General features: G+C 41.2%; 1 protein-coding gene across 7 annotated transcripts in view; it reads left to right on the top strand.

Annotated features, from left to right (window-relative positions):
- Positions 1–25,616, top strand: part of VWA3B (von Willebrand factor A domain containing 3B) — a 222,942-nt gene that overhangs the window by 185,086 nt on the left and 12,240 nt on the right. For 6 of the 7 annotated variants that reach the window (XM_058667564.1, XM_058667561.1, XM_058667563.1 and 3 more), the window contains 3 exons: positions 5,018–5,219; positions 16,067–16,178; positions 24,796–24,920. In XM_058667564.1, the coding sequence (XP_058523547.1) occupies positions 5,018–5,219; positions 16,067–16,178; positions 24,796–24,920 (439 nt within the window). The remainder of the gene's footprint in view (positions 1–5,017; positions 5,220–16,066; positions 16,179–24,795; positions 24,921–25,616) is intronic. The other variant, XM_058667560.1, reaches the window with a different exon arrangement.

The raw sequence follows: 25,616 nt of genomic DNA, 5'->3' as shown, positions 1-25,616 counted from the left end.
GTCTTTTTGTGACTGGCTTATTTAACTTAGCATAATGTCCTTAAGATTCATTCATGCTGCATCTTGTTGTAACAGTTTGTCCTTTTTTAAAAAAAAAAAGTAGAATAATATTCTATTGTGTATCATGTCCTTGACAAGCAGATAATTTTACTTTTTCCTTTCTAATTTGCATTTTTCTTGTCCAATTTCTCTGAAGATGTCAGTGCCTTATTAATAAAAGGGGGCAAGAGTGAGTATTTTTTGCCATGTTCCTAATCTTACTGGAAATGCTGTCAGTCTTCCATCATTGAGTTCATTGATCATTTTGGACTTCATTATGCTGACACCATTTCTGTTCCTAGTTTGCTGAGTGGTTTTTTATTTATGTATCAGCCGTAAAAGGTATTGTATTTTGCTAGGTGTCTTTTTTGTATAAACTGAGATAATTTTATGACTTTTCTTTTATGTCAATGTGATGTATTCCTCTGATAGATATTCATATGTTGAATAATCCTTGGATTTCAGGATTAAATCTTATGTATAACCATGGATGTTCCTGTCAGTATACTGTTCAGTTCAGTTTGTGAGGATTTTTCACCACAATCCACCAGGGATATTGGTCTGTAGTTTTTTTGTTTTTGTTTTTTTTTGTTTGTTTCTTTTCTTTTGTTTGGCTTGCCATCTCTTGGTTTGATGTTTGTACCAAGGTCAAACTGTGCTGAACTGACATGTGAGTTTCAAAACAATCCTCCTTCAATTTTTTGGAAGTGGTGTGAGGTTTAGTTTTAACAGTATTTGACAGTGAAGCCTTGTGGTGTTGGAATTTTCTCGGCTGGGACTTTTTTGATGGATTTAATATCCTTATTAGTTGTTAGGATCTGAAACAGTGATCTGTTCTCCAAACAGATGCTTAAATATCAAAGTCTTCTCATAGGCAAATGGTTAACAGATACGTGAAAATGGATTAATGGCAGGCTTGATCTAATTATGGTGTCCAGGGAGGTAGGTAGTTTCAGTGGAAGAGGTATAGGTCTTTGGGGATTAGCAATTGGAAGCTAAAACTTGTGAGATGATTTGATTGCAGTATTGGGTGTTTTCACCACAAACCCAAGACGCTAGAGACAAGGATTCATAGGCAAGGCCTTAACTCCAGTGGGATGATCAGCCACGGAGAGAAAGCAGGAGCAGAGACAGACAGACAGGGGCTCTGGCATGGAGGGTGGAAGAGGGAGAGAAAGCAGAAGAAACGGGAGGCAGCTTTATAGCACAGGGTGGGTATTGGGAGTGGAGTGCAGGACACAGCAGTGGCTGCAGCGGCTAAAGAGGACACCAGGGGTAAGTCCTGCAGGGGTGAGTAGGGCCCCAGGGTACAGTGTCATGAAGTACAGCAGATTGGGGAAGAACACAGTTTAAACCTGAAAGGCAGTAAGCTTTCTTAGGCAAGTGGACCTTAAGAGGAACCAAGACCTAGGGGATTTAAGGTGGCACCAGGTAAGCAAGTGTTTAAGGTGGTGCTAGGTCTAAGATGGCGGGAGCTCATCAGTCCACTGTTCCAGTCACTCCTTACAAAACAGAACATGAATCCTGTGTGTTTCACTTTTGTTGTTGACCTTGTGTCCTCCTCCTGTTCATATTCTGCCGGTGCCAGCTTCCATCAGACACCAGACTTACAGGGTCACCTTATGTTGGACTGTGAACCTCCAAATTCTAACCCCAAATAAATGTTTCTCCTTCCTAAATCTAATCAGATTTTTTTTTAAATTTCTTCTTGGTTTAGTCTTGGTAGACAATGTGTTTCTAATAATTTATGTACTTTTTCTAATGTATCGCATCTCTTTGTGTAAAATTATTTGTAGTAGCCTCTTATATCTTATTTTTCAGGCATCAGTTCTAAAATCCCCCACTTCAGTTTCTGGTTTTAGTTCAATCTTTTTTTCTCAGCTTTGCTAAGCATTTGGTCAATTTTGCTGACCTTAAGAAAACACCTGTCTTATTGTTCTTTCTATTGTTTCTCTGTACTCTATTTCATTTTCCTACTCCTTGTTGTTTCCTTCTCACTGTTATTTTTAAATGTCAAGTTCAGTTATTGATTCCTAGAGCTTACTTTTTTTAAAAAAAAGTGTCCATCACCATAGACTTCCCTCTTATTACTGTTTGAGTCTCCTATGTTTTGATATATTGTATTATTTTAATTTACCTCAAGCTATTTTCTAATTTCCCTTAGTACTTCTTCTTTGACCCATTCATTGTTAAAATACAATGTAATTAATGAATTAAAAATAATAAATAATTTTAAAAAAAGCAAGTATTGGTGAGGACACAAAGAAAGGGGGACTTTCATATATTCCGGGTGGCATTATAAATAACCGCAATTCTTTTTTGGAAGCTAGCATGGTTTCCCTACAAGCTAAAAATGAAAGTGAGGCAGGAGGCAGCTAAGGGTTAACTGTGAAAGCTAAGAAAAGCAAATTCCAAACCCTCCTTTAGTTTCAGTATTGTTTTTCTCTGTCTCTGCCTCCTCTATCCTCAGCCTTGAGGCAGTAGGCAGAGAAGAACTACTTGAAGCTGAAAAAAAAATTGCAAGTTTAGGAAAGTGCAATCTTGAATATTTTTCACTTACAAGTTGTATATAGATATGATGCTGGAAGATGCCTACACAGGAGGTGAGTTCAAAGCCAGACACAGGGCCCTCACTCAAGGCTAACTCCTATAAAATCACAGCCCCAATTATTGAGGCCCCGGTACTCATCCTGTAGGCCCTCTCCTACGGTCAAGAAATGGATTTTTTTTTCTCATAATAAACTCCCTGTGATGTTAAAAAAAAAAAAGAACAATAATAATACATGCCCATGAGCAGAAGACAGAGCTCCAAATTATATGAAATAAACTTTCAGAGAGTTAAAGAGAAAACTAGGCAGCAAACCACAAATACTGGAGACTATAAAATTCCATTTCTAATCATGAAAAGAGCCTTCACCCAATGCGATCAGTAAGGAACCAAAGGGCTTGAATAACAGATCAATTTGGCTTAATAGACAGACAGTGTGTATATTCTGCTGGTGTTGGGTGGATTGTTTTGTGCTTTTATGTGCCTGTATATTTAAAGCCATTGTATCTACTTAGTGGATCAACCTTTTTGCCATTGTGTAATGGTCTTCTTTGTCTCTTTTAATAATATAGACTTAAAGTCTATTCTTTGTGCTTACTGATTCTCTGTATTTGATCAAGCTTGCTGTTGAATCCCTTTAGTGAATTTTGCAGTTATGTTAATGCTTTCATTGGTGTCAGAATATGTATGATTGCTTTGAATAGATTCTGTCTCTCTGCTATAATTCTCCTTTTGTTCCTACATGACTTCTCTGACATCTTCTGTTTGTCTAAATCCTTTTTGAGCTCATTTAGCATCATTAAGATGATTGTTTTTGAGTTCTTTGTCAGATAATTCAGATATCTTTGTTCTTTAGTGTCAATTTCCATAGATATTTTTCTTGTTCCTTTGATGGGGCCATGTTTCCCCTTATCTTTGGGTACCTTGTCATCTTGAGTTGAGGTTAGGGCATTTGAAACAACAACCATCTCTCCAAGACTTTGCAGATCACCTTTCAAAGGAAAATCCTTATCAGAACACCTGGAGGAGGCTCTCTCAAAACAAGGGATATGTGTTCTCCAGGTTCCTGTGTATGATTTCATGGTTAATGAGGTTGCCTGTTTCTTCCCAAGAATTTGAAAGCTCTTGTTCCACTTGGTGGTTCTCTGAATTATTATTACAGTAACTCTGGCGCCTCATTTTGGTTCTCAGCGACCGCCCACCTGGCATCTGAAGGATTACCATTGTTTCTGTCAACGCTTTGAGTCAAGCAACACAGAAACCAGTCCCTTGGACTGCCTTGCAAAACACAAGATTTTGGATGCACTTTCTATGCTTTTTCTCTTACAAGAAAGAAGTAGGATTTGAAAATTCTCTCATAATGACCCTATAGTGTTCCAGGGAAGAGTAAGAGATAGTGAAGAAAAGGTGCAAGAAAAACTACCCTTTGGTGTGACTCTTCTTGGCACTGACTTGTTTGAGATGCTACAATCTGTTTGATGGTTTCAAGAATTCTCATAAAGGCAGTCTGATTTGTGTATTGCTCTTGAGTCAAAATATCTATCTGGGGACACAGGCCTAGGGCCTCTTGTCTATTATTTTTCTGATATCCTTCCAACTTAGATTTTTCATTTTATTGTTGTTGATTTTAGCTCCCACATTTAATGGGAAACATGCAACATTTGTCTTTGTGTCTCTGAGTTAGATTTTTAATACATTTCTTTCTGTTTTCTGGAGACAGCATTTTGTTTCTGGATTGACTTGTGTGTGTGCTGCATAGACTATATTCTAGATTATATTCTTTCATCATTGTCATCTAAGGAATAAGTGTTGCTTTCAACAGTTAAATAATGGTAATTGTGAGCTATTTTTCTTCTCCATACCCTTCTCCTTGTAGTAATGTCTGCTTTAGAGGAGCTGGGACCGGAAATAGAGTCTAGGCCATGGACCAGCATGTTCCACTAGCTTCTTTGAGAGTCCTGCCACCTGTCCATGAGCCCACAGAAACTTTGGCTTGTATACCAAAGCAACAAAGCCGGAAGTTTAGACTTCAATAGTTAAAACAAGCCGTAGAAGAATCCCTGCTCTGAGGCAAACATCTGGGTTTGGTTTGGTTTTGCTTTGACTTTTTGAGCAGTTGTATGAAATCTCTTTGAAGCTCAGCATTTTGTTCTTCCAGAAGTTAGGCCTAAGAATAAAGGAATGGATTTCAAATATTCTGATAGGATTACTGGGAAAAAATTGATGTATATAAAATATCTTTAAACTCAAATAATCAAATGAGGTAATAGGGAAATGTTCCCACTATAATTCACAGAGAAGGTTATTTTTAGCCTCTGTAAGCCAACCAAGTGCTAATGGGCCAGAGGGCATGAGTGCGACTTAGTCATTTGACATCAGACCCCTGCTTTAATAGATATTATTTCTTGTTTCTTCATTCCTTTGTTTTAGGTTAGATGCAGACAGACCAATACGGTACTTGGAAAACAAGGCAGCTTTAAACCAAGCGCTGGAACGGCTGAATTGGCCCCTTTCATTGAAAGAGCTATCGATGCTAGAAAATGAAATCCTCGCTGGGAAAATGTACATCCAGCAGGCCATGGAATTCCAGGAGGCCGCCAAGAAGAATTATGTGAACAAGACACTGATAGAGGTGGGTGTCTTGGAGTTCTGTTTCCTCCCTCAGTGCCTGCTGTCCATGTGCCAGCCTGCCTTCTCCCCCTCCACCCTCACCATACTGACTTAGAGCCAATTCAGTTAATGCCTCAGTGTCTTTCTCATCAGAAAAGAAAAAGGTTGGTTTTATGACAGTTTTTTAAAAAATCTCTTTTATTTGAAAAAATAATGCTCAGCATGAGTATTAATGCTGTGGTTACAAGTCTGGACTTTGGTAGGAACCTGACCAAATCCTAGCCTTAGATGGACCGCCTAATCTCTGTGCAATCCTGACTAGTTACCCAGCTTTGGATCTGTAAAATAGGGAGATTCGTAGTATCTGCCACATAGGCTATAATATGGTAACATTAACCCTGAACACTTCAATAGTAAGTACTTAATGTGTAGTATTGAAGGCCCATGATAAGTATTAGTAAGGAATGATGATGAAGATGGTGGTGATGATAGAGCAAACTATTAAAATGGAAAAAAAAATCATACACTGCCTGCCTTAACGCCACCACTTTGGAAAAATATCTTGCAGTTTCGTTACCCCCAAATAAATGACATTTTACTGAGATAGTGTTAGGGTATCTGTAATTGTTTTATATACTGCTTTTTACTTAATGTTACTTTATAAATACTATGTTTTTACTGCATCTTTAGATCAGTGTGGTTGCCTGATATTCCATGGTATGTGTGTACGTTGGTTTACTGGACTCTTTATTGGATGCTAGATATTTGAGTTAATTTCCAGTTTCTTACTCTTTCATGTAGTGTCTTCCTGACTGCTAAGGTACATTTGGTTAAAGTATTTTGCTAAGACACCATCTCAGTGGCACAATCCTGCATCCAAGGGTATAAATGTTTGCAAGTTCTAAATAGAAGTCTCTCCCCTTTCTGGCTGCCTATGGGTGTGTGTAAACAAGGAAGAATTCACCAAAAACCTTCCTGAATCCTAAATGGTTTCTGGATATTCATTGTATAAGACTCTAAAAAGCATTCCTAAAGAACTATCAATGTTCATGCTTTTCATTTTAGTCTTTGCTCAAAGATACTGATTTTGCATGGGGTTACATTCTATACTTTACTGCTACAGATTCTTGTGTGTTGTTTTCTTTACCTTTGTTTTTTCCTCTGCAGATCTCATGTTTGTTTTTTATGTAAAAGCCATGCTTTGTGCACATAATGAAAACATTTTATTACAAGCAGTGGTGTGTGTACTAATGTTGCTGAAGCAAAGCAACTTCCTCCAAAAATTGTTCAGGGTTTCCTTGGGAGGGCTCCAAACCTTCTGCTGTCCTCCCATCACCATTCTCACCCGGCTACACTTAGCACTCACAAGAAGCAAAAGTGAGCTGCCCTTCTCTCCCTGAAAATATGCTCTTCCTCGCATTATTCATCTTCCTATTCTCTTGTCCCTTCAGATATTCATTGAATCATTTATGAGTGCCTATAGGACACAAAGAACCATTCTAGGTTCCAGGACAGCTAGAACACAACAAAGTCCAATGAGAGAGATGGAGACCATCCATTATCAGTCCCAGTAACAAATGTTTATGTGTTGAACTTTGAAGACAGCACTGTCTAAGAGCAGAATTTCCTAGAACTGTCTTCTCTACTTGTCATGCTAACTTTGGGAATAGGACATGTTGCTAATAGAAGGAAAGCAAGCCACTCGTTCTACTGAATTTTCCTGGAATATCAGCAATCAAAAGCTCCTTGTTCAGAGGACATAGATTCATTGCTTGCTTGCTTCTCTTTCCACAAAGTAGAAATCAAACTGATTTTCATAATTTATTCATCCAATAATACCACGGATTAAACCCTGTGCTTGGCAAAGGTGATCCCAGAAAGACTAGTGTGTCTCATTTCTTTCCTTGAATTCTCCCTAGGAGATACTATAAATTGGATACAAAACTGGTTCTGTTACCTGCACTGAGGATGTGTCCCCAGGATTGTGGATGAGACATAGTGGAATAGAACACAATTCCTACAAGAGCTGACCTTACTGGTAGCTGTGCCCAAAGCACTAGTAGAACTTGGCTACCAGAAGGCATTCAAGCAGTGTACGTTGAGTGAATAAAACCCCAGTCTTTATAAAACAGTATTATAAATGTGACAAGGCAGCACACTCAGAGAGCAACTGAAAGAAAAAGGTATATAACTCTGCCTAGAGATTTCTGGATGGCTTCACAGAGAGGTGACAATCCAATTTGCTCTGAAAAGATGTACAGAAAATGGGAATTGGGATGTGAAAGAAGTATCTTGTGCAAAGGCAGGCATGTAGGGAAGAAACTGGATGTTAAAAAACAAAAGAAAACAAAAAAATGAGGTGAGAGATATATGGGTACGGGAAGGTGGTTCCAGAATAGAATGGACTCAGAATTCTCTGCTGGAATCAGGGACTTGTGCTGGTGAGAAATATACAGGAATGGATGTCAGCAAATGGAAGACATTAACATACTTGTGTTTTGGAAAGATCATGTTAGCAGCATGTTGAGTCTCAATGTAAAATCAAAAGCAATGTTTCTGTGCAGAGGTATGGAGTCCTTGAGTCAACAGGAACAGTGAGCTGGGTATGAACAGGTGAGACCTGGGTTGTTGAAAAATTGAGTTGTAGTGAGCCTAGGACAAAGTTGAAGATGCCCAAAGAATCACTATCTTGAGCGATTTAGGAACAAAAATATGGTTAACTTCCCCCTCCTACCCCTTTGCTCCCACATATGTTTGTGGGCTGTTCCCTCTAATCTCCTGTTATTATCCTTTCCCTTGCCACACTGGTATTCACGTTACAGCATCTTTTACTAACTGATATAATGGTATTCATTCCCTGCAAGGATAAAGGCACAACTTGGACTCTTGTGTTCTAGGTACCCCTAGGGCCTAAAAGAGTGCTTGGTGCCTTTTGGACCTCATAAGTATTTTAATGACTAAGTGAGAAAGAACAAGCAGAGAGAAAAGAAGCATGATATGAAGAGCAGATTTTCAGGTAGATGTAGAGATGTCACCCTTTGATTCTCCGGTGTCCACAAGACATTCTGGTGGGAAAGGCCCACAGACAACCCTATATTCAGGGCTTAGGAGATAAGATTGAGTTAAGGTGAGAGATTTGGAGTCATTTGCAGTGCCAAGAGGAAGATGAGACAATGGAATGGAGAGACCTAGAAGTGAGGGAAGCAGGAAGTTTGGAGTCAATGGCTTACAGTATGAAAGTCAAGGCGAAGATGTGGTTCAGAGTGGTGGCTCCCAATTCCAGACCAGCCTGGATGCAAGTCTCAGCACTGCCACTTGGAGCCATGTAAGCCTCCATGGGTCCTCAGAACCAGATTTCCTCATCTTTGGAATAGAACTATCAGAGCATCAACCTGCAAAACGGTTAAAGGACAGTGCCCATCATGTGCTCAGGATGGTGTGCAGTGCTGAATGTTCAAGCAGTAAATGCATATCATTCATTCTTGCAATTTTGTTCCTAAAGTTATGACCAACGAGTCTGAAAAGCTATACAGAGTCGTATCTGAAAGCCTTTTGATTTGGCTAAGAGAGCTCATTAGTAAAGGGAGCCAGAAGATTGGCAGTAGAACTGTAACTGCAGAGGCCAGCTTGTCTTGAATGGAGGATTTCCTTCTAGGTCATTCATGTGGGTGCAGGGACCCAAGAATTTGAGCCATCTTCTGCTAGATTGAGAGTGGAGCCACTGAGGCTTAAACCAGCACCCACATGAGATGTCAGCATCACAGGAGGTGGCTTTGCCTGCTATGTCACAGCACTGTGCCCATTTACTTGTATTTTGAGTGCATGAATAGGTGAGGTGTGTCGGGAGAGAAATGAGTCTTGACAATGTTCTTTCTGGCATGGGCCCTTCAGGATTCTGACAAGACTCAAAACAAGCAAAATATCATCTTTCTGAAACAAAGTTATCAATACATTCTGGCAGAAAGGATGACTCATCTAGCTACCCTTGTAAGACATCCCTCCATCCTTGGAAGCCATGCTCTGTTTCTGTAAAATGAACCATGTTCCACTACTTGGCTTTCTCAGTTGGTGAATCCCAATTTGTCATGCCAAGGTCAAACTGCCTTTTCAAGTAGATCATGACAATTGGTTCCTTCTACACCCAGTTCCGTACTGTGGCATCAAATTGAAATGAATTCTTGCCTATAGTATTAACAACTGGAAACAAAGTAAACTTGAGTTACAGAGCCCTTTAGAATCTGCCCAGGTTCTTTCCAGTGAACTCACAGGTGTATGAGTGATTGGACACCTGTTCGCTGTCCTGCAGCGATGGACTTGGTGCACAGAGCTGATAATCATACACGTGGACTACTGACTGATGGTCAATAGCCATAAGTTTATTAACACTATCAGACTAAAGGCTGAGAGTCACATAGGCATAAGGGAAGAGGGTTTGAGGAATTTATCAGGAGCAAGAGGGAGCTGACAGCAAGAGACTTTGGGAGTCCCCACACCCCTGCCTGCAAGGGGAAAGCGCCTCTCTTTGATCTGTTATTTAAACCTGAGGATTAGGGAGTTTCCATATCAACAGGATTGCAGTTAGCCACAGCTCCACACTAACAAGGCTTCCCAAAGTTCTCAGTCAGTGATCTTCCTACATTCTTTTTTTTAAAGATTTATTTTATTTTTATTGGACAGAGAGGAAGATCTTCCACCTGTTGATTCATTCCCCAAGCAGCCACAATGGCTGGAGCTGCACCAACCTGAAGCCAGGAGCCAGTAGTTTCCCACATGGGTGCAGGGACCTAGCTTTGGGCCATCTTCAACTGCTTTCCCAGGCCACAAGCAGGGAGCTGGATGGGAAGTGGAGCTGCCGGGATTAGAACCGGCGCCCATATGGGATCCCATCATGTTCAAGGCAAGGATTTTAGCAGCTAGGCCACCATGCCTGGCCTAGGAAAGAGAATCTTGTAGAGTGGACAGTTGCTCGATTCCAGATAAATTGGCACATGAAAGTTCCCTGATTATTTTAAGTCATCTGACGTCATGGATCTGCATATCCAGACCTGTTGTGGATATGCAGTCTGGAAAGGCAGTCTCCTTAGCTAGCATCTTGCTAGGACCTGGAATAATCAGTGTTTGAAATCTAAAGATGAAAAGGAGTTATTTAAATAAATTATGTGCATAGCCTCATTGAGAATTGTTAAAGGAGATTTTAAATATGCCTGGACATGGATTTTTGTGAATGATGTGTCATACTGCTAAAATCTATTAAGGAAAAAAAAAATGCTTTTTTGGAATAATAAGCTGTTGTTTGGTGGTCTCCCAGACCAGTTGGTCTTTAGTGAGAGCAAGGAATTTTCTAAGTCAAAATTTATGCACAGGTGAAGATTTTAGACAAAAGCTAACTTTTTAATTAATTAATTAATTTGAGATTTAGGGAGAGAGAGAGATTAGACAGTGTGAACTCCCATCTTGTGGGTCACTCCTCACATGCCCTGTGTTATCAGGAAGCTACAATCTGGAGCCCGGACCAGGAGTCTAAGCTGGTTAGATTCTGATGTGGGACATGGGCATCTTAACCAGTGTCTTCATTGCTAGATTCAAACTCTGCCCTGGAAATTGTTGTTTTACCTTGACTTACTTTACCTTGACTTACCTTATATTCCTCAAGAATATAAATTCTGGTGTCCAGTGTGGTAGCCTAGTGGCTAAAATCCTTACGATATACACACTGCGATCCCATATGGGTGCCGGTTCATGTCCCAGCAGCCCTGCTTCCCATCCAGCTCCCTGCTTGTGGCCTGGGGAAGCAGTGGAGGATGGCTGGAGGAATTGGGACCCTGCACCCGCGTAGGAGACCCGAAAGAAGCTCCTGGCTTCAGATCAAGCTCAATTCTGGCCATTTCGACCCCCTGGGGAGTGAATCTTCAGCAGACAGAAGATCTTCCTCTCTGTCTCTGTATATCTGACTTTCCAATAAAAATAAATCTTAAAAAAAGAATATAAATTCTGCTAATTTCTAGACTATTTTACATGAGTATGCCATTGAGGAGTTGGCTGTAGGAGACTGTGGTGTGGCATCTCTTCACAGTATGATTATGGGAAATGAAAGCTACTCATTCCTGTCATCCCTTCTCTCTGTGTACCTGATTTGCCTTTCCAATAAAAATTTAAAAACAAATGTTAAATGCCCGCAATGAAGGAATCAGGACTGGATATGAAATGTACTACTGCAACAATGTGGAGGAATCCAACATGGGGGGGTGGGCATAGGGAGAGGTTGGGGAAATCCCAGAGCCTATGAAACCATGTCATAAAAAGAAAAAGAAATGTTAAAAAAAAAAAAAGAAAGCTACTCATGTTTGCAGTTCCATCTGGTGTATTTCCCTCTTATTGTGGAAATTTAAATCAAGGCAGCATACATGTGTATCCCTTTCCTTGTGTACACATAGAACGATAGTGCTCCAAGAGTGCAGACTCAGACACACTTGAACAGAACTGGCAAACTAGATAATACTGGAGATCATTTAGTGTGTCCTCTCATTTTGCATGTGTAGATATCAAGGCCTTTCAAAGATTAAAAGACAACTCCAAGACCCATAGCGTGTGGTCAACACTCAGCTATTTCTGCTGTGTCCTGGTCCAGGGTCCTCCCTTTGGGATGAGGTGTTCCCATTGCAGAGGGTCATGTGAAGCCCCACAGGGAGGGGGAGTGTTGAGCTTCTCTGGGTGAAAGCCCAGGAATATGTAGGTAACATATTCACCATCTCCCAGTGCTGATGGGTCTTTCTTCTTGAACTACGCATTGTCTCGGTGAAAGCACAAATTCCATGAGAAAGGAAGAACCCACCAAAAACATCTGACCCAATGGAAACATCATAAACAAAATAACAGAGTCATTCATTGAACATTTTTGTCTCTGGCCATAGTGGGTTGCAAACCATGCAGATATGAAGACTTGAAACTATCCCACAATTCATTTTAGGGACTTTAACCCTTTTGCTCATTAGTTTTCCGTTTCTGATGTCCTGGCTCTTAAGTTTTCATCTTGGAGAAGATAAACCAGAATTTCAAGGAACCTGAAGAATGTCTCCAAACAGATCCAAAGGATATATAACTACAACAGAACCCAGTCACGTCAGGGCACCATGGAAATGAGCCCACTTATTTCCAGAAGCCATTCTGAATTGAATATGAATAATGACCCAAGAGCAAATGGTGTTCAGGCTACTTGAAGTTATTTAAATTTTTATAGTCAATTGCCTCATAAATTAGAGACTTCCTTAAGTGAGAGGCCTGAAGATGAACTCATAAAGTATGCATTAAATACTTTATTTATGACATAACTATGGCCTGGTAAATATATGGCTGTAGTTGTATAGATAGAGGATTGCAAAAATATGGCACCAAAATGCCTGTGAAAACACCTTGTACTATTTATTATTTGTGTCATGGAGAAAGAGGGTCATTGAATTCTGAGAAAAGAAAAATTGGAAAATTATTTCACTGGGCACTAATTAGGAGGAGGACTAATTACTTTCGGAAACCAATGAAAAAGTTAATGATCAAAAAAGGAAGAAAAATCTAAGATGAAAAAAATCCATCGTTTCGGCCAAGTAGCAATTTGGAGGAAAGGGCCTATTTGATTCATCTTTTGAATTCAACGTAGATACAGAAGTGCCTGGGCTGCTTCTCTCATTCTACCCGCACTAGGCAAAATACCATGACTGGCTGTGCAGTGCAGAACAAACCAGAAACAAACGGCAGCTTATTAAAAACACATACAAACACATAAGTCTATAATTTATAAACCACAAAATCTTTCTATTTCAGTTCAATGGTTTTAATAAAAACGATAGAGTTATTTATCACAGCCGTAAGCCAGAGCATTATCATCATCCCCAGGGATCCCCAGGCCTCCCACATGTGGTTGATGTCAGCTCTGAGTGGCCAGTCATCATTCTCTGTCCTCTCTCTACATTTATCTTTTCTGTATCAGTCATAACTGGTTAAATAATATTTCCACTGAATACCAGATTTTGTTTGATTACTCCCTAATGGACATCCGAATTAACTCCACCCTTTTAGTATTCTGATCATGCTGATGGGAACACCTACTCTTTAATCTTGGTATAAATCTTTGTGTGGTTGTAAGTTTTCATTTCCCTTGGCTAGATACCAGAAAGTGACATTTGTAATTATGTGGCAAGTTTAATTTTTTTAGGAAGCCACCATTTTCTAATCTGTCAAAAATTAATCCACCGTAAATGTAAGAATCTTTTTCTTGACTCTCCATACTTTTTGAATGCTGTAGCTTAACGGTAAGCTTGAGATGAGTATAAGTTCTCCAAGTTTGTTCTTTTTACAATTTGTTCTGAGCCCTCTGGGTTCTCTGTGTTTATGTGTCAATTTTAGGGCCATTTTCTCAATTTCTGAAAATACATAAAAAGAAAAGTTTCTGGTCTTTTATGTGAATTCTATTCAATCTATGGATCTGTTTGGGGAAAATGACTATTTTTTTTAAAGATTTATTTATTTTTTATTGGAAAGTCAGATATACATAGAGGAGGAGAGGCCAAGAGGAAGATCTTCTGTCTGATGGTTCACTCCCCAAGTGGCTGCAATGGCTGGAGCTGATCCAATTCGAAGCCAGGAGCCAGGAGCTTCTTCCAGGTTTCCCATGAGGGTCCCAAGACTTTGGGCTGTCCTCCACTGCTTTCCCAGGGCACAGGCAGGGAGCTGCATGGGAAGCGGGACTGCCGGGATTAGAACTGGTGCTGATATAGGATCCCAGCACGTTCACGGCGAGGACTTTAGCTGCTACGCTATCGCACTGGCCCGAAAATGACTATTTTAATTAAAGCAAATCTAATCCATGTTCTTTCATTCCTATTTGTTAAATCTTTGATTTTTCTTAATGATGCTTTGTATTCTTTCAGTGTATATATCTTTTTGTACTTTGATAAAATGTTTTCCTAAATGTTATTTTTTTTTAGTTATTACAAAGGATATTTTTTCTTAATTTCATTTTCAGGCTATTCCTGTCTAGTATGTGAGAAAATTTGACTTTTTCTATGTTCATCTTGTGACAGGACACCTGGCTGTATCTGTTAATTCCACAAACTTTCAGATGGATTCTCTACAGTTTTGCACATGTAGGATCATATAATTTATGAATGATAACAGTTTTACCTGTTTCTTTCCAGTCTTAGTGGCTTTATATATATATATACATTTATTTTTTTTTCTTATCTGATTTTCCTGACTAGAATCTCAAATGTAGTGAAACAATTTTATTAAAGGGTGGTGTTGTAATCTTAAGAGACAGTTATCCATTCTTTCACCGTTATATTTGATTTTCCACCTGGACTCAAAGCATACTTTGGGATCTAGTTGGAGCCCACCATGCTCCTAACAGCTCTGTTGCTCACTATCCATTTTGGCTGCTCTCTGAAGCTGCGTATTGATGTCGGTGGCTTTCTCAGGCACGTGTTAAACCTTCCTGCTTGCCTTATCTTTCTGGGATCCCCTCTTCAGCTCCGCTGCTATTGCCCAACTGGGGTGGCTTGCAAGGGCCCCACCTCAATAAATAAACTTTTGCCTGGCTTCCTAGAGTTTAAAATGTTGATGTAAGCCAACAAGATCCCTCGAATCTTTTCATTCTGGGCACCTGTAAAGCCGACATCGTCTGGACAGTGCCAAGATCTGGCCCCTGCATGAGCTGCACCTGGGCCCACTTGAATCTTTGCTGTGGCTGTGGTGTGCTTTGTCAGCTGACTGTGGGGAATGCCCAGAGGGGCAGGCTCACTGAGAATGCCCTAGCTTTTGTGAAACAACTCTGCCTCTCCAGTCTTCAGGATAATAGGGGTGAAGAGGCGAGTCTGAAGTCTCTGGGATCTTTCCATTGTCTTGCCTGTTAGTATATGGTCTCCTTTTATCTGCACTAATATCTTTAGCAAGTGATTCCTGTCCTAGACACATGTTGTAACTAGGTGGTGAAGTTTCCAAATCTTTTGTGCTCCTGTCATTTTGCTTGTGAGCCTCACTCTATAACAGACAAAAATGATTAATAATATCCATGCTTGCTGCAGCCTGAATGCTTCGCTACTTTGAAGTCTCCTTCATCAATTAAACTAATGCATCATCTTTAAGTTCAGCTTTCCACAAGTCTCAGGACAAGGATACAGCGCAGCCAAGTCGTTTTGTTGCCACAGTATGACAAGGATGACCTTTAGCCCACTTCCCAATAGAATTCTCATTTCCATCAGAAATCTCATCAACATGGCTTTTATCATCCACATTTCTATCTGTGCTCTGATGCCTTGATGCTCTGCTTATAGCATCTTAGTCTTTAGCCTCCTCCTCCAAACTCTTCGATAAACCCCACAATCTCCTCCACATCTTCATATCTGAAGATGTTACAGTCATGACCCCACTCCTCAGTACCAGATTTTTCTGTTTTGGCTTCTTTTGTCATCATAACCACGTGCCTAGGACAAGTTCCTTATGAAGGAAGCTCACAGTTTGAGCCCAAGCTCAGGCGGCCACCATTGGTCTGCTATCTGATGAAGGTGGTTGATGCGGGAGCTTGTGTAGAAGGGTCATGTGATAAGCCTACTTAGCTGTCATGACCAATCTTTTCACCAGAATGACCTTCTGAGGACACATCCCCAATGCCCATGTACTTTCCATGAGGCCTACCTCTTCAGCCACGAATTTGATTTACTTTCTACACACTTAGTAGCTTTATCTTGAGGTTTAAATAGCTGCATAATTCAGGGAGCTATGGCCTAGTCACACCACAGCACTAGGCTACCAGTACGTAAGAGTTTTCACTGCCTTACAACAACTATTTCTCATCAGTTACTACTGTTTTGTCTGTTTCAGCAACAGAAATCACAAGGAAATTCAACAAAGAAAGTCAAGTCAAAAAAAGTGGATCCTCTCAAAGGGCAGAAGGTTATTGCAAGATGTGATGAAAACGGCTTTTATTTTCCAGGTAGATTGATTTTGTAATATATGAGACCCCTTTGTTAAATAATTTGATATTAGAGACCACCAGAACACTGGCATCTGATGAGCTGGATTAAGGCATCCACTTCTCAAAGAGATGATTTTGGGGGACAAAAAATTATAGCTAGAAAAAATTCTTTTAATCTCTCATCTATTTTATAAATCATCTTTTCTTGCATACCTACTATGAGTTTTGCCTGTAATATTGTGAAGTACCAACCTAATTCAGTAAGGAAACAGATGAAAATTTCTATCTTCATAGAAGGTGTCACTTTAGAGAGGGAGACACAGAAGCAAGAAAATAAACGAATGGGATATGGAGTATGACACATGTAGTGTTACAGAGGAAATTCAAGCCACAAGGAAAGTTGAGAGTGTCAGGGCCCGAGTTACAATCTGAGACAGGATGATTAACGAAAAGCTCCTGGGGAGGGCGACTGTTAATGAGGATGTAAATGAGGAGGGGCATGACATGAGATTGCCTGAGAAAAGAGAGTGCTAAGCAAAGGAGCTGCAGGCATGAGGCTGGCATGCGGATGAAAAAGAGCAAGGAAAACATTTTAGTCAGACCTGAGAGTTAGCCCAAGACTGGAGGGATTAACCAGGTGCAGGTAGACAGGAGAAGGGTTACAAAGAACTTCAGAGTGAAAATAAGACGAATGAAGGGCTAAGGCCCAGTGCGATGGCTTGATTAGCTAATCCTCTGCCTTCAAGTACGGGATCCCGTATGGGTACAGGTTTGTGCCCCAGCTGCTCCAGTTCCCATCCACCTCCCTGCTTGTGGTCTGGAAAAGCAACAGAGGATGGCCCAAAGCCTTGCGATTCTGCACCCACATGGGAGACAAGAAAGAGGCTCCTGGCTCCCAATTTCAGATTCAATCAGTTCTGACCATTGCAGTCACTTGGGGAGTGTACCAGCAGATTTCTATATTTCTCCTTATCTTTGTAAATCTGCCTTTCTAATAAAAATAAATAAATATTTAAAGAAAATATATGTATGAAGGACTAGAGGTAAAGAAAAATGTTTTTTGTTGAAAGAAATAAAATAAACTAGGTATAGAACCCAGCATGCAAAGAAGTGAAAAACAATAAACTTTAAAAAGATTAGGATGGAACTGCTCACAAAGGGTCCTGTTAAACAGTTTGAACTTTGCTCTGGGCATTGGGAGCCACATTTAAAGCAGGGAGAAACACAGTCATACTCAAAGTTCCTAAAAGATCCCCTCCCATTGTAATGTGATGAATTAGAATGTTACTCGATCACTGGCTTGAGCCATGGATAAGTAGGTAGACAGTGATGCCAACAGGAGATGGTGGTGTGGATGGGAAACCACAGAAATGTGTCCAGGTTGCAAAAGCTATAGATGCCTGTGAGATGCCCAAGTAAAGGTGTCAGAAAGGCTATTGGAGGGGGAAGGGGCCTGAAAACACTGGCTTCCCCTTTGGGCGCCTGTTCAAGTCCTGGCTGCTCCACTTTCAATCCTGCTAATGTGCCTGGGAAAGCAGCAGAGAATGGTCCAAGTACTTGGGTGCCTGCGCATAGTTGGAAGCCCCAGAAGAAGCTCCTGACTTCGGCCTGGCCCCGCCTTGGTTGTTGTAGTCATTTGGGGAATGAAACAGTAAATGGAAGAACTCTCTCTCTCCCCGACTTCTATACCTCTACCTCTCAAAAATCAATAAATCTTTTGAAAAAGTAATAATATGCTCATCTCACTTATATGTTAGCATACTGAGAATTAACTGCTGTATACAGTATGCATCCATACTCCTGAGTGTTAGTAGATTTCTAGCTTATTTTTATTTTATACTAATTTTTCCTTAATCCTCTACTTGCTATGTCATAATATCTTTATTTATATATATATATGTATATATATATATATATCAGAAATTTAAGCTTGTTACTATGAAACAAATGAGTATGGCACTGTAATAGTTTGGAAAAAAATAAGGAGAGAGTAGATAGAGAGGGCAAAGGGGAGGGAGGTGCCTTATGCTTCCAAATTCACATCATGAAAAATGTGAAACATACTCATTTTATATAAATTTTAAAAATAAGAAAATTTTTTTAGAATGAAATAATAATAAAATAAAAGCTACTGAAGAAATCTAGAGAAGAAATGTGTCAGGAGATAAAGATTTTGGAGACATTAATGTGTGAATCTTTGTTAAAATCAGGAGAAGGATGTGTGGAAAAAGGAACCTGGGAGAAGAACTTCAGGAAGCTTTATCCAAAAAACAAGCTCATGCTATAGAAACAAAGTTAGTTTTAACATAGGTATTCTCTAGAAAAATGTTCAGTAAATTTAAATAGTAATTTGGGGTGGAAAAAATACTTAAGCAAGAGTTTCATATGTACAGAACCAATTACTAGGACATCTTTGAAATGTGCTCACTGAGCTTTGGACTTGCCTGGATGACAGATTTACCTGTGGGATCCCCATTTCGTGGATCCCAGCCCTAAAACAGGCACACAGCCCAAGATCGGCGTCTTCCCTCCAGGAATAGGGAGTGGAGCCTTTGGTTTCTCCCTGTGAGCCACCCCCATTTGAGACTCCTCTGACTTTGAGCCTTTGAGGGGGGAGGATCTATAGCCCGCTTGACAGGTGAATGGAGATCCTGAAAGGGACTGTGTTTCCAAGGCCTGGCTTAGGCTCAGGATATTTGCTGCTGGAGCCCCACAAGAGAAAGTAGAATGCAGTGAGCGTTCCCCAGTACCCCAGTCCATGGGGAGTGAGAGAAAACGGCAGAACCCCTGGGTGAGTGGGGGAGTCAGGACTAGCACCACGATCACATTCAACACCAGAGACCACATCAGCAATTTTTCTAAACCTTTGCAGTGAGAGGCACATGGCTATGTGGGATCTAATTGGGAATTTTTAATTTGCAGCTGTGATTAAACTCAAAGTCAGTTTAGAGGAAACAAACAATTTGAATGTAGTCATATAATCAGTAGTTTCGATTAGTAGCTGCTTAACAAACACTGACTCAGCCAAATGAATCACAGTGCATGGATTAACCGAATTGACCTGACTTTGGTGTCCTCTCTGTCTGCCCAAAAAAATCAGCTAATCTTTTCTCTAACCAGGAGTGTCAGCTTAATCTGTGTGGAGTTACATTTTTATAAAACTAATGTTACACTTAAGAAAACTTCTAAGACTAGTAGAGAATTCCTTGTTTTTTTTATCCACTTTTACCAATTTTTGACATTTTGTAACATTTTATCATGTATATTATTTTATTCTCTTACTCTCCCCCGACACACATGTGTATGTTCACATTGTTTTTTCCTGAGCAATTTCAGATGACATAATGTTTAGTTTGCCCTTTTAGCCCTTAATACATCAATGTGCATTTCTCAGAAACAATGACAGTCTTTTAATATAATCACAGTAAAGTTAACAGCCTTCAGGAAATTCAACATTATTTTAGTACTTTTGTCTGATCTCATCCATTTCAGTTTTGTTAATTGTCTCAAAGCTATTAGCCTAAATTATGTTTTTACTCTAATACAAATTCTAATTTAGAACCACATATTGTATTACTTAACATGTCTCTTTAGCCTTCTTAATCTAGAATAATTTTCTATCTTTTCTATCTTTCATGATTTTTGACATGAAATTTGAGGGTAAAGATTGTAGTTTTTATGGAATGTCCCTGACTTTGGGGTAGACAATTCAAGGAACGCACTCATTTTTCAGAATGCTGCCTAAAGAATGCCATGTCCCTTGCAGGGCCCTCCATCCAGAAGCACATGGTGTCCATCTGTCCCAGCCAGGGATGCTAACTCAGATCACCTAGCCACTGAGCTCTGGCTTTTTCCTTCTTACAAACACAGCAAAACGAACAAACAAAAAGGCAAACGGAGTTTGGCAAAACACAAACCCGTCACTCAGTCAGTGGTGACTTCTATTCTGGTAACTTGTTCAGTGTCTCGCAGCATTGAGGCACCTGGATGTGAGTCACCACTGCTTGGAGGCAAGTCTGCACTGTGCCGCCTCACTGGAGATCGTCACAGGGATGCCAGCTCCCTAGGGACCAGCGCTGTTCCAGGGATTGGCTTAGCTCATCTAGTTGAGGGAACAACTACGTGGTACAGGATGAAGGGATACGCTGATAGTGTAGATTCTAAAAGGGAAGGGGGAAGATGCATTTCAAAACCATCTGTGCCCAAGGAGCCAGTCATGATGGGCTCACACAGGAACTGAACTTGCTGCTCAGGTGAAAGGATTTCAGGTCGGAAGAACCCAGGTCTGCCTTCCCTTGAATTCTGCTCTTTCCTGTACCAGTCATGTGACTGCCATCACTTCATCTCTATGTGCCTAGGTTTCCCTGGCTTTCCAAATGGGATTTAAAATCATTAACCCCCTCTAACATGTCATGTAGCACTTCCTCGGGAAGGAGCTGTCCAAATGGGATTTAAAATCATTAACCCCCTCTAACATGTCATGTAGCACTTCCTCGGGAAGGAGCTGTTTCAATTTCATAACAGTTTTTAAAGCTTGAACTGCCAAGTCAAAGAAGCAGAAGTTAGCCCAGAGGACTAGAAAGAAACTATTGAGATCAAAGGAAGAAGTGAAGATAATGATGAGAGTGTAGATGACATTGTTGGGCAGGCGAAGAGGAAGCTGAGGCAAGAGCAAAGAGAAAGGCATCTTGGGGAAGTGGAATGTAAGCCAGACTTTGAATTAACAAAAGATTCATAAAACCAGGAGTACAAAAAAGAAAAAATTCAGTTACCAACTGGAGAAAATTTGTTTGGAGCAAGCACTTAAACATATTCATATATCTTTTTAAAAATAATAATAATAAACTTTATTTTCATTTTATTTGAGAGGAGAGACAGAGATCTCCCTGGCTTATGCCCCACAACATGCTCCCACAACAGCTGTACTACATCAAGCCAGAACCTGGAGCCTAGAACTCTGTCCAGGTCTCTGCATAGGAGCCAGGGAACCAAGCGCCTGTGTCCCGTGGTGTGCATCAGCAAGCAGCTGGAATAAGAAGCAGCATCACTGGGGCTCAAACCAGGCAATGTGATATGGCACAGGAGTGTTCCCAAGCAGAAACTTAACCACTGCACTATTCCCCACCCCGTACATCTCCTACCACATGAACTAACTGTTGCTGTCTACTAGATCAGTCCACCAACCACCTGAGCATGAGCGTGGGCAGTGGTTTTGCTGAGTACAGGCTTGCTCTCTAAGCAAGCAGGGAGTTGGCTCATAACCAGGAAGAAGCCTGGGGTGACCAGCCTCCCATAGCTCCTTACCACCGGAAGACAGAAAAAAGGCAGTTAACTCATGCCTGTTTATTTGCCTGAGCCCAAGCCCTAAAACAGTCCCAGGGAAGATTCCAGATCCAACTTCACAAGCCTCACCACAGGCACTGAGGAAGGAGGGAAACTGCAGTATGAGGGAAGCCTAAATCCCCAGCTGAGCTTGACTTGGGCCACAGGAAATGGCAGCAGTGCCTTCCTTAGAAGGAGCAAGGGTGCATCCAGAGCTTAGCAGCACCTCAGCAGGCCAGCACTGCACCCTGCAACTCCCCAAGGCACAACCAGCAGGGAGCCGGCACACAAGGACAGCCTGCTAGTGAAAAGCCGTGCTCATTTCTAGAAGAGAAAAAGGATCCCAAAATATTCCCAAGGGAATTTAGAATTGTTTTTAATGGCAAGATGAATTTCAACTTGGATTAAGGGTGAAACTGTGAATCTCTTTTTCTCATAGATTTATTTTTATTTGAAAGGCAGAGTAACAGAGAGGAGAGACAGAGGTTTATCTTCCATCTGCTGAAATGGCTGTGAGAGTCGAACTGGGCCTGTCTAACCCCGGGACTCAAACCAGCACCCATATGGGATGTTGATGTGCCATAGGTGGAGGCTTAGCTTAATATTCCATGGTGCAAAATGACTTTTTTTTTAAGATTTGCTTTACTTGAAAGAATTGTGGAGAGCGTTGGTTCAATCCCTAAATAGCTGCCATGGCCGGAACTGGGATGATTTGGAGCTAAGAGCCAGGAGCTTCTTCTGGGTCTCCCACGTGGGTACTGGGACCGAAGAACTTGAGCCATCCTCCACTGCCTTCCCAGGCTGTAAGCACAGAGTTGGATCAGAAGTGGAGCAGACAGGAAACAAGCCAGCACCCCTATGAAATACCAGTACCACAGGTGGAGGATTAGCCTACTGTGTCACCATGCCAGTCCCAAAACTATGAATCTTAACAAAAGTGTAACTTAATGACAAAGTTGTTACTTTTTCCCCCAGTTTCCTTCTTCTTGAGTGTACATTTAGGGAAGGTCTATGTTAGACCTAGTCACCTTTTTTATCTCTCCAGTAGAAAATGGAAAGTGGGTTTGGACGACATTCCTATTTCCTTTTTCACAGTCGTCAGAGAGAGTACAAAGAAGAAAACAGAATTGAAGGACTAAGATGTCCTCATCACAACCCTCAGGTCCAGTCCCAAAGATGTAGGCTCAGGAATTTGTACTCCTCTGGTAAAACAAAGTGGTTTAGAGGGTTTTTTTGTGGGCCGTACAATCTCTTGTGATAACTTCTCAACTTGGGGTGAGATGTTACAGAAAGTGATCAAGCCAGGCCAGTGTCACAGGCAGTGAGAAGTAGTCACCGGAGCAATAGAACATGGAGAGAAATGAGCAGAGTTAGATTTTATAAACTATGCTGTGGAGCCAGCACTGTGGTGTAGTAAGACAGCTGCCTGCATCACTAGCATCCCCTTCTGGGCACCAGTTCAAATCCTAGCTGCTCCACTTCCAATCCAGCTCCCTGCAGTTGTGCATGGGAAATCAGCAGAAGATGGCCAAAGTGCTTGGGCCCCTTCACCCCTATGGGAGACCTGGATGAAGATTCTGGCTTCAGCCTCACGCAGCCCCAGTCTGTTGCTGCTATTTGGGTAGTAAACCAATGAGTGGAGAATCTTTCTGTCTCTCCCACCCCCCTCCCTGTCCCCTCCCCCCAAGTCTGCCTTTCAAATTAAGAAAATCAGTCTTTAAAAATACGCTGCAAGGGAGTAATAGGGAAGTGGGTCTGCCATTAGCTGACAACAGCTACAATTCCGATTGTGATCTGGGAGCTAATGCTGAGGCCGACTGCCACTGGTTCGCCCTCATTGGTGCTTTCCTCATCGCTGCGGGTGCTTGCTTGATCAGGGGACCTCCACACAAACAACTGCCAAACTGCACAGGAGACTCAATAGTGGACACTTTCAAGTCCCAGAGGTCAAGAACGGAGGTCAAAGAGGAGGGTCACACCTGCTAGCGTGTGGGCAGCCCAGGCCCTCCCCTGTGAACTCTGGCAAGGCCTAGGACATGAGGATTCCATTCATCCACAACTAGGAGCATTCTTTTTCATTGTTTTCATAATACTAATTCTATCTGAAGAGTAGTGTTGTTTTTCTCTGATTAAGGATTATTTATAAAGAAAGTTTGCTGTAGATATGTACATAAAGTTAATGATTTCAAAAGCCAAGTTAAATGTTTTCATTCAGTAAGAAAACACATTGAAAAGCTATCTTCTTCGTGTGTGTATGTGTGTGTTTTGAAAAGAGGATTTTTACTTCTTTGGCTTCTTCCAGCCACATGAGTCAGCGTGAGCGTCAACAACTACTACTATGCCACCTAAAGGCTGTGGGAGTGCACCAAGGCGGGGACATGAGCTGGAGTGGGTGGGGAGACTGCGTACAGGGAAGCAGGTCTGTGTCTTCGTGGGAATCAGTGAGCAGCTTGACTGCCAATGGGAAATATCCAGGGTCAACTTTTTCCACTCAACTAGAATTAGAATTTAGGAATGTATCAAATGAGAAAATGATTTTCAATGCAGATAAATGACGAAAAAGGTAATCTTAGCACAAGTATTCTCTTTTCCTATTATAATACTTACATAAGGGATCTTTAAAAAAAGGTGTAGAATGTCAGAAATCCATGCATAGGATTTTTTTTTTTGGTGGCACTTATGTTCCTGAATGTTTTGAAGGCCTCCTGAATGCATGGGTTTTAATTTTTTTATTCAAACTGAGCTTATCTTCTCATTCATTTTCTAAAAGCTTTTTATATAATTATGGTGTATAATCAAAGGGCCTATATGTACATGTGCACATATACACGTATACACACATACATGTATTTTCTGAGTAAAAGACAAACTTCTCATTTCTGTTTTCCTTTTTCCTGTTGGTAGTACATCTAGGGAAGCCATAGATGTGCAGCCTTTCCTGTATCTACTGCTAAATGAAAAGCTGACTTGGAGGGAGATGATATTTTCTTTTTATTTTCATGGTCTAACAACACCTATTGTCTATCCGTTTAGGGGAAAGTGAGGCTAAGATAAGTGACCAGGAGATCAGGGGACAGGAGGGAACAGTGTTCCCACTCTATGAGTAAGCTCCCTTAGATTCTCTTGGTTTCCCACCTCAGACCAGAGCCTCACACATCCCCATTTTGTGCTATTCAACCCAGTAGCAAAGAGACACATGGATTTAAACAGGCAAAGGGTTGTAACTAGCGCAGCCCAAAGATGAGGCAAGCCTGGCTGGGAGGAGGTGGAAGCATTCTTTTCTTTACAGTTTGTTTTCTTTGATTCCTTCTAGGGGTTGTGAAGAAGTGTTTGAACTCGACCCATGCACTGGTGGGCTTCAGGTATGGAGACACCAAGGTTGTGCCCACCTCATTCATCACACCTGTCGGGGGAGCCATGCCTTGCCCTCTGCTCCAGGTACCTGATCCACCATCTTTTCTAGGGTGCCTTCCCACCATCCTCAGAACTCTGGGTAACAGAAGAAGGTGAGGCCACGGTTTGGGCCTTTGCCAAACCCCGAGTGGGTTCCTGCAGGGAGCTTGTATGAGGGACCCCTTCACTTGGCAATTTCTTTGCTCATGACCCACAGCTCTGACCTGCATTTCCCATGAGTGTGAGTACCTTACACCATATGGCACTTGTCACCGAAAAAAAGACAGTAGATGGTTAGGGGAAGACAGCCGCTGTGACTGCTAGTGCTTTTGACATTTTTAAGTGCAGGAGTGTAGTAAATACTGTGTAATAACAGGAGCAGAAGTAGCACTTGCTTTGGCATCATAAACACTGGCTGCCAGCCTGTGATGCTGTGTTGCTCAGTTATCCCTGCTTGATCATGTGTTCTGCAGATGTGTTGCAGTAAAGTGTTTTCATCCACTCATAAATCCATTGAAAAACTATACCATAACCTGATCTAATACCCACTCCTACTACTATTGCAGTCCCAGCATTAAGAGCAGGGAAGTGAAAGGAGAGTCCTACAAATTATCACCGATGCTGTTTCTTGCACAGTGTGAGGCAAGAGGAAGACAAGCTGTGAGGACTCAGGGGAGTTAGCCTTGGCCAGTTCTTTCTGCTTCCCCAACCAGAGCCCTGCCTCCTCCCCTGACAACTGAC

Source organism: Ochotona princeps, chromosome 8 (genome assembly GCF_030435755.1).
Source record: "Ochotona princeps isolate mOchPri1 chromosome 8, mOchPri1.hap1, whole genome shotgun sequence".
NCBI classification, from domain to species: Eukaryota; Metazoa; Chordata; class Mammalia; order Lagomorpha; family Ochotonidae; genus Ochotona; species Ochotona princeps.
This window is presented reverse-complemented; position numbering and strand designations above follow the sequence as displayed.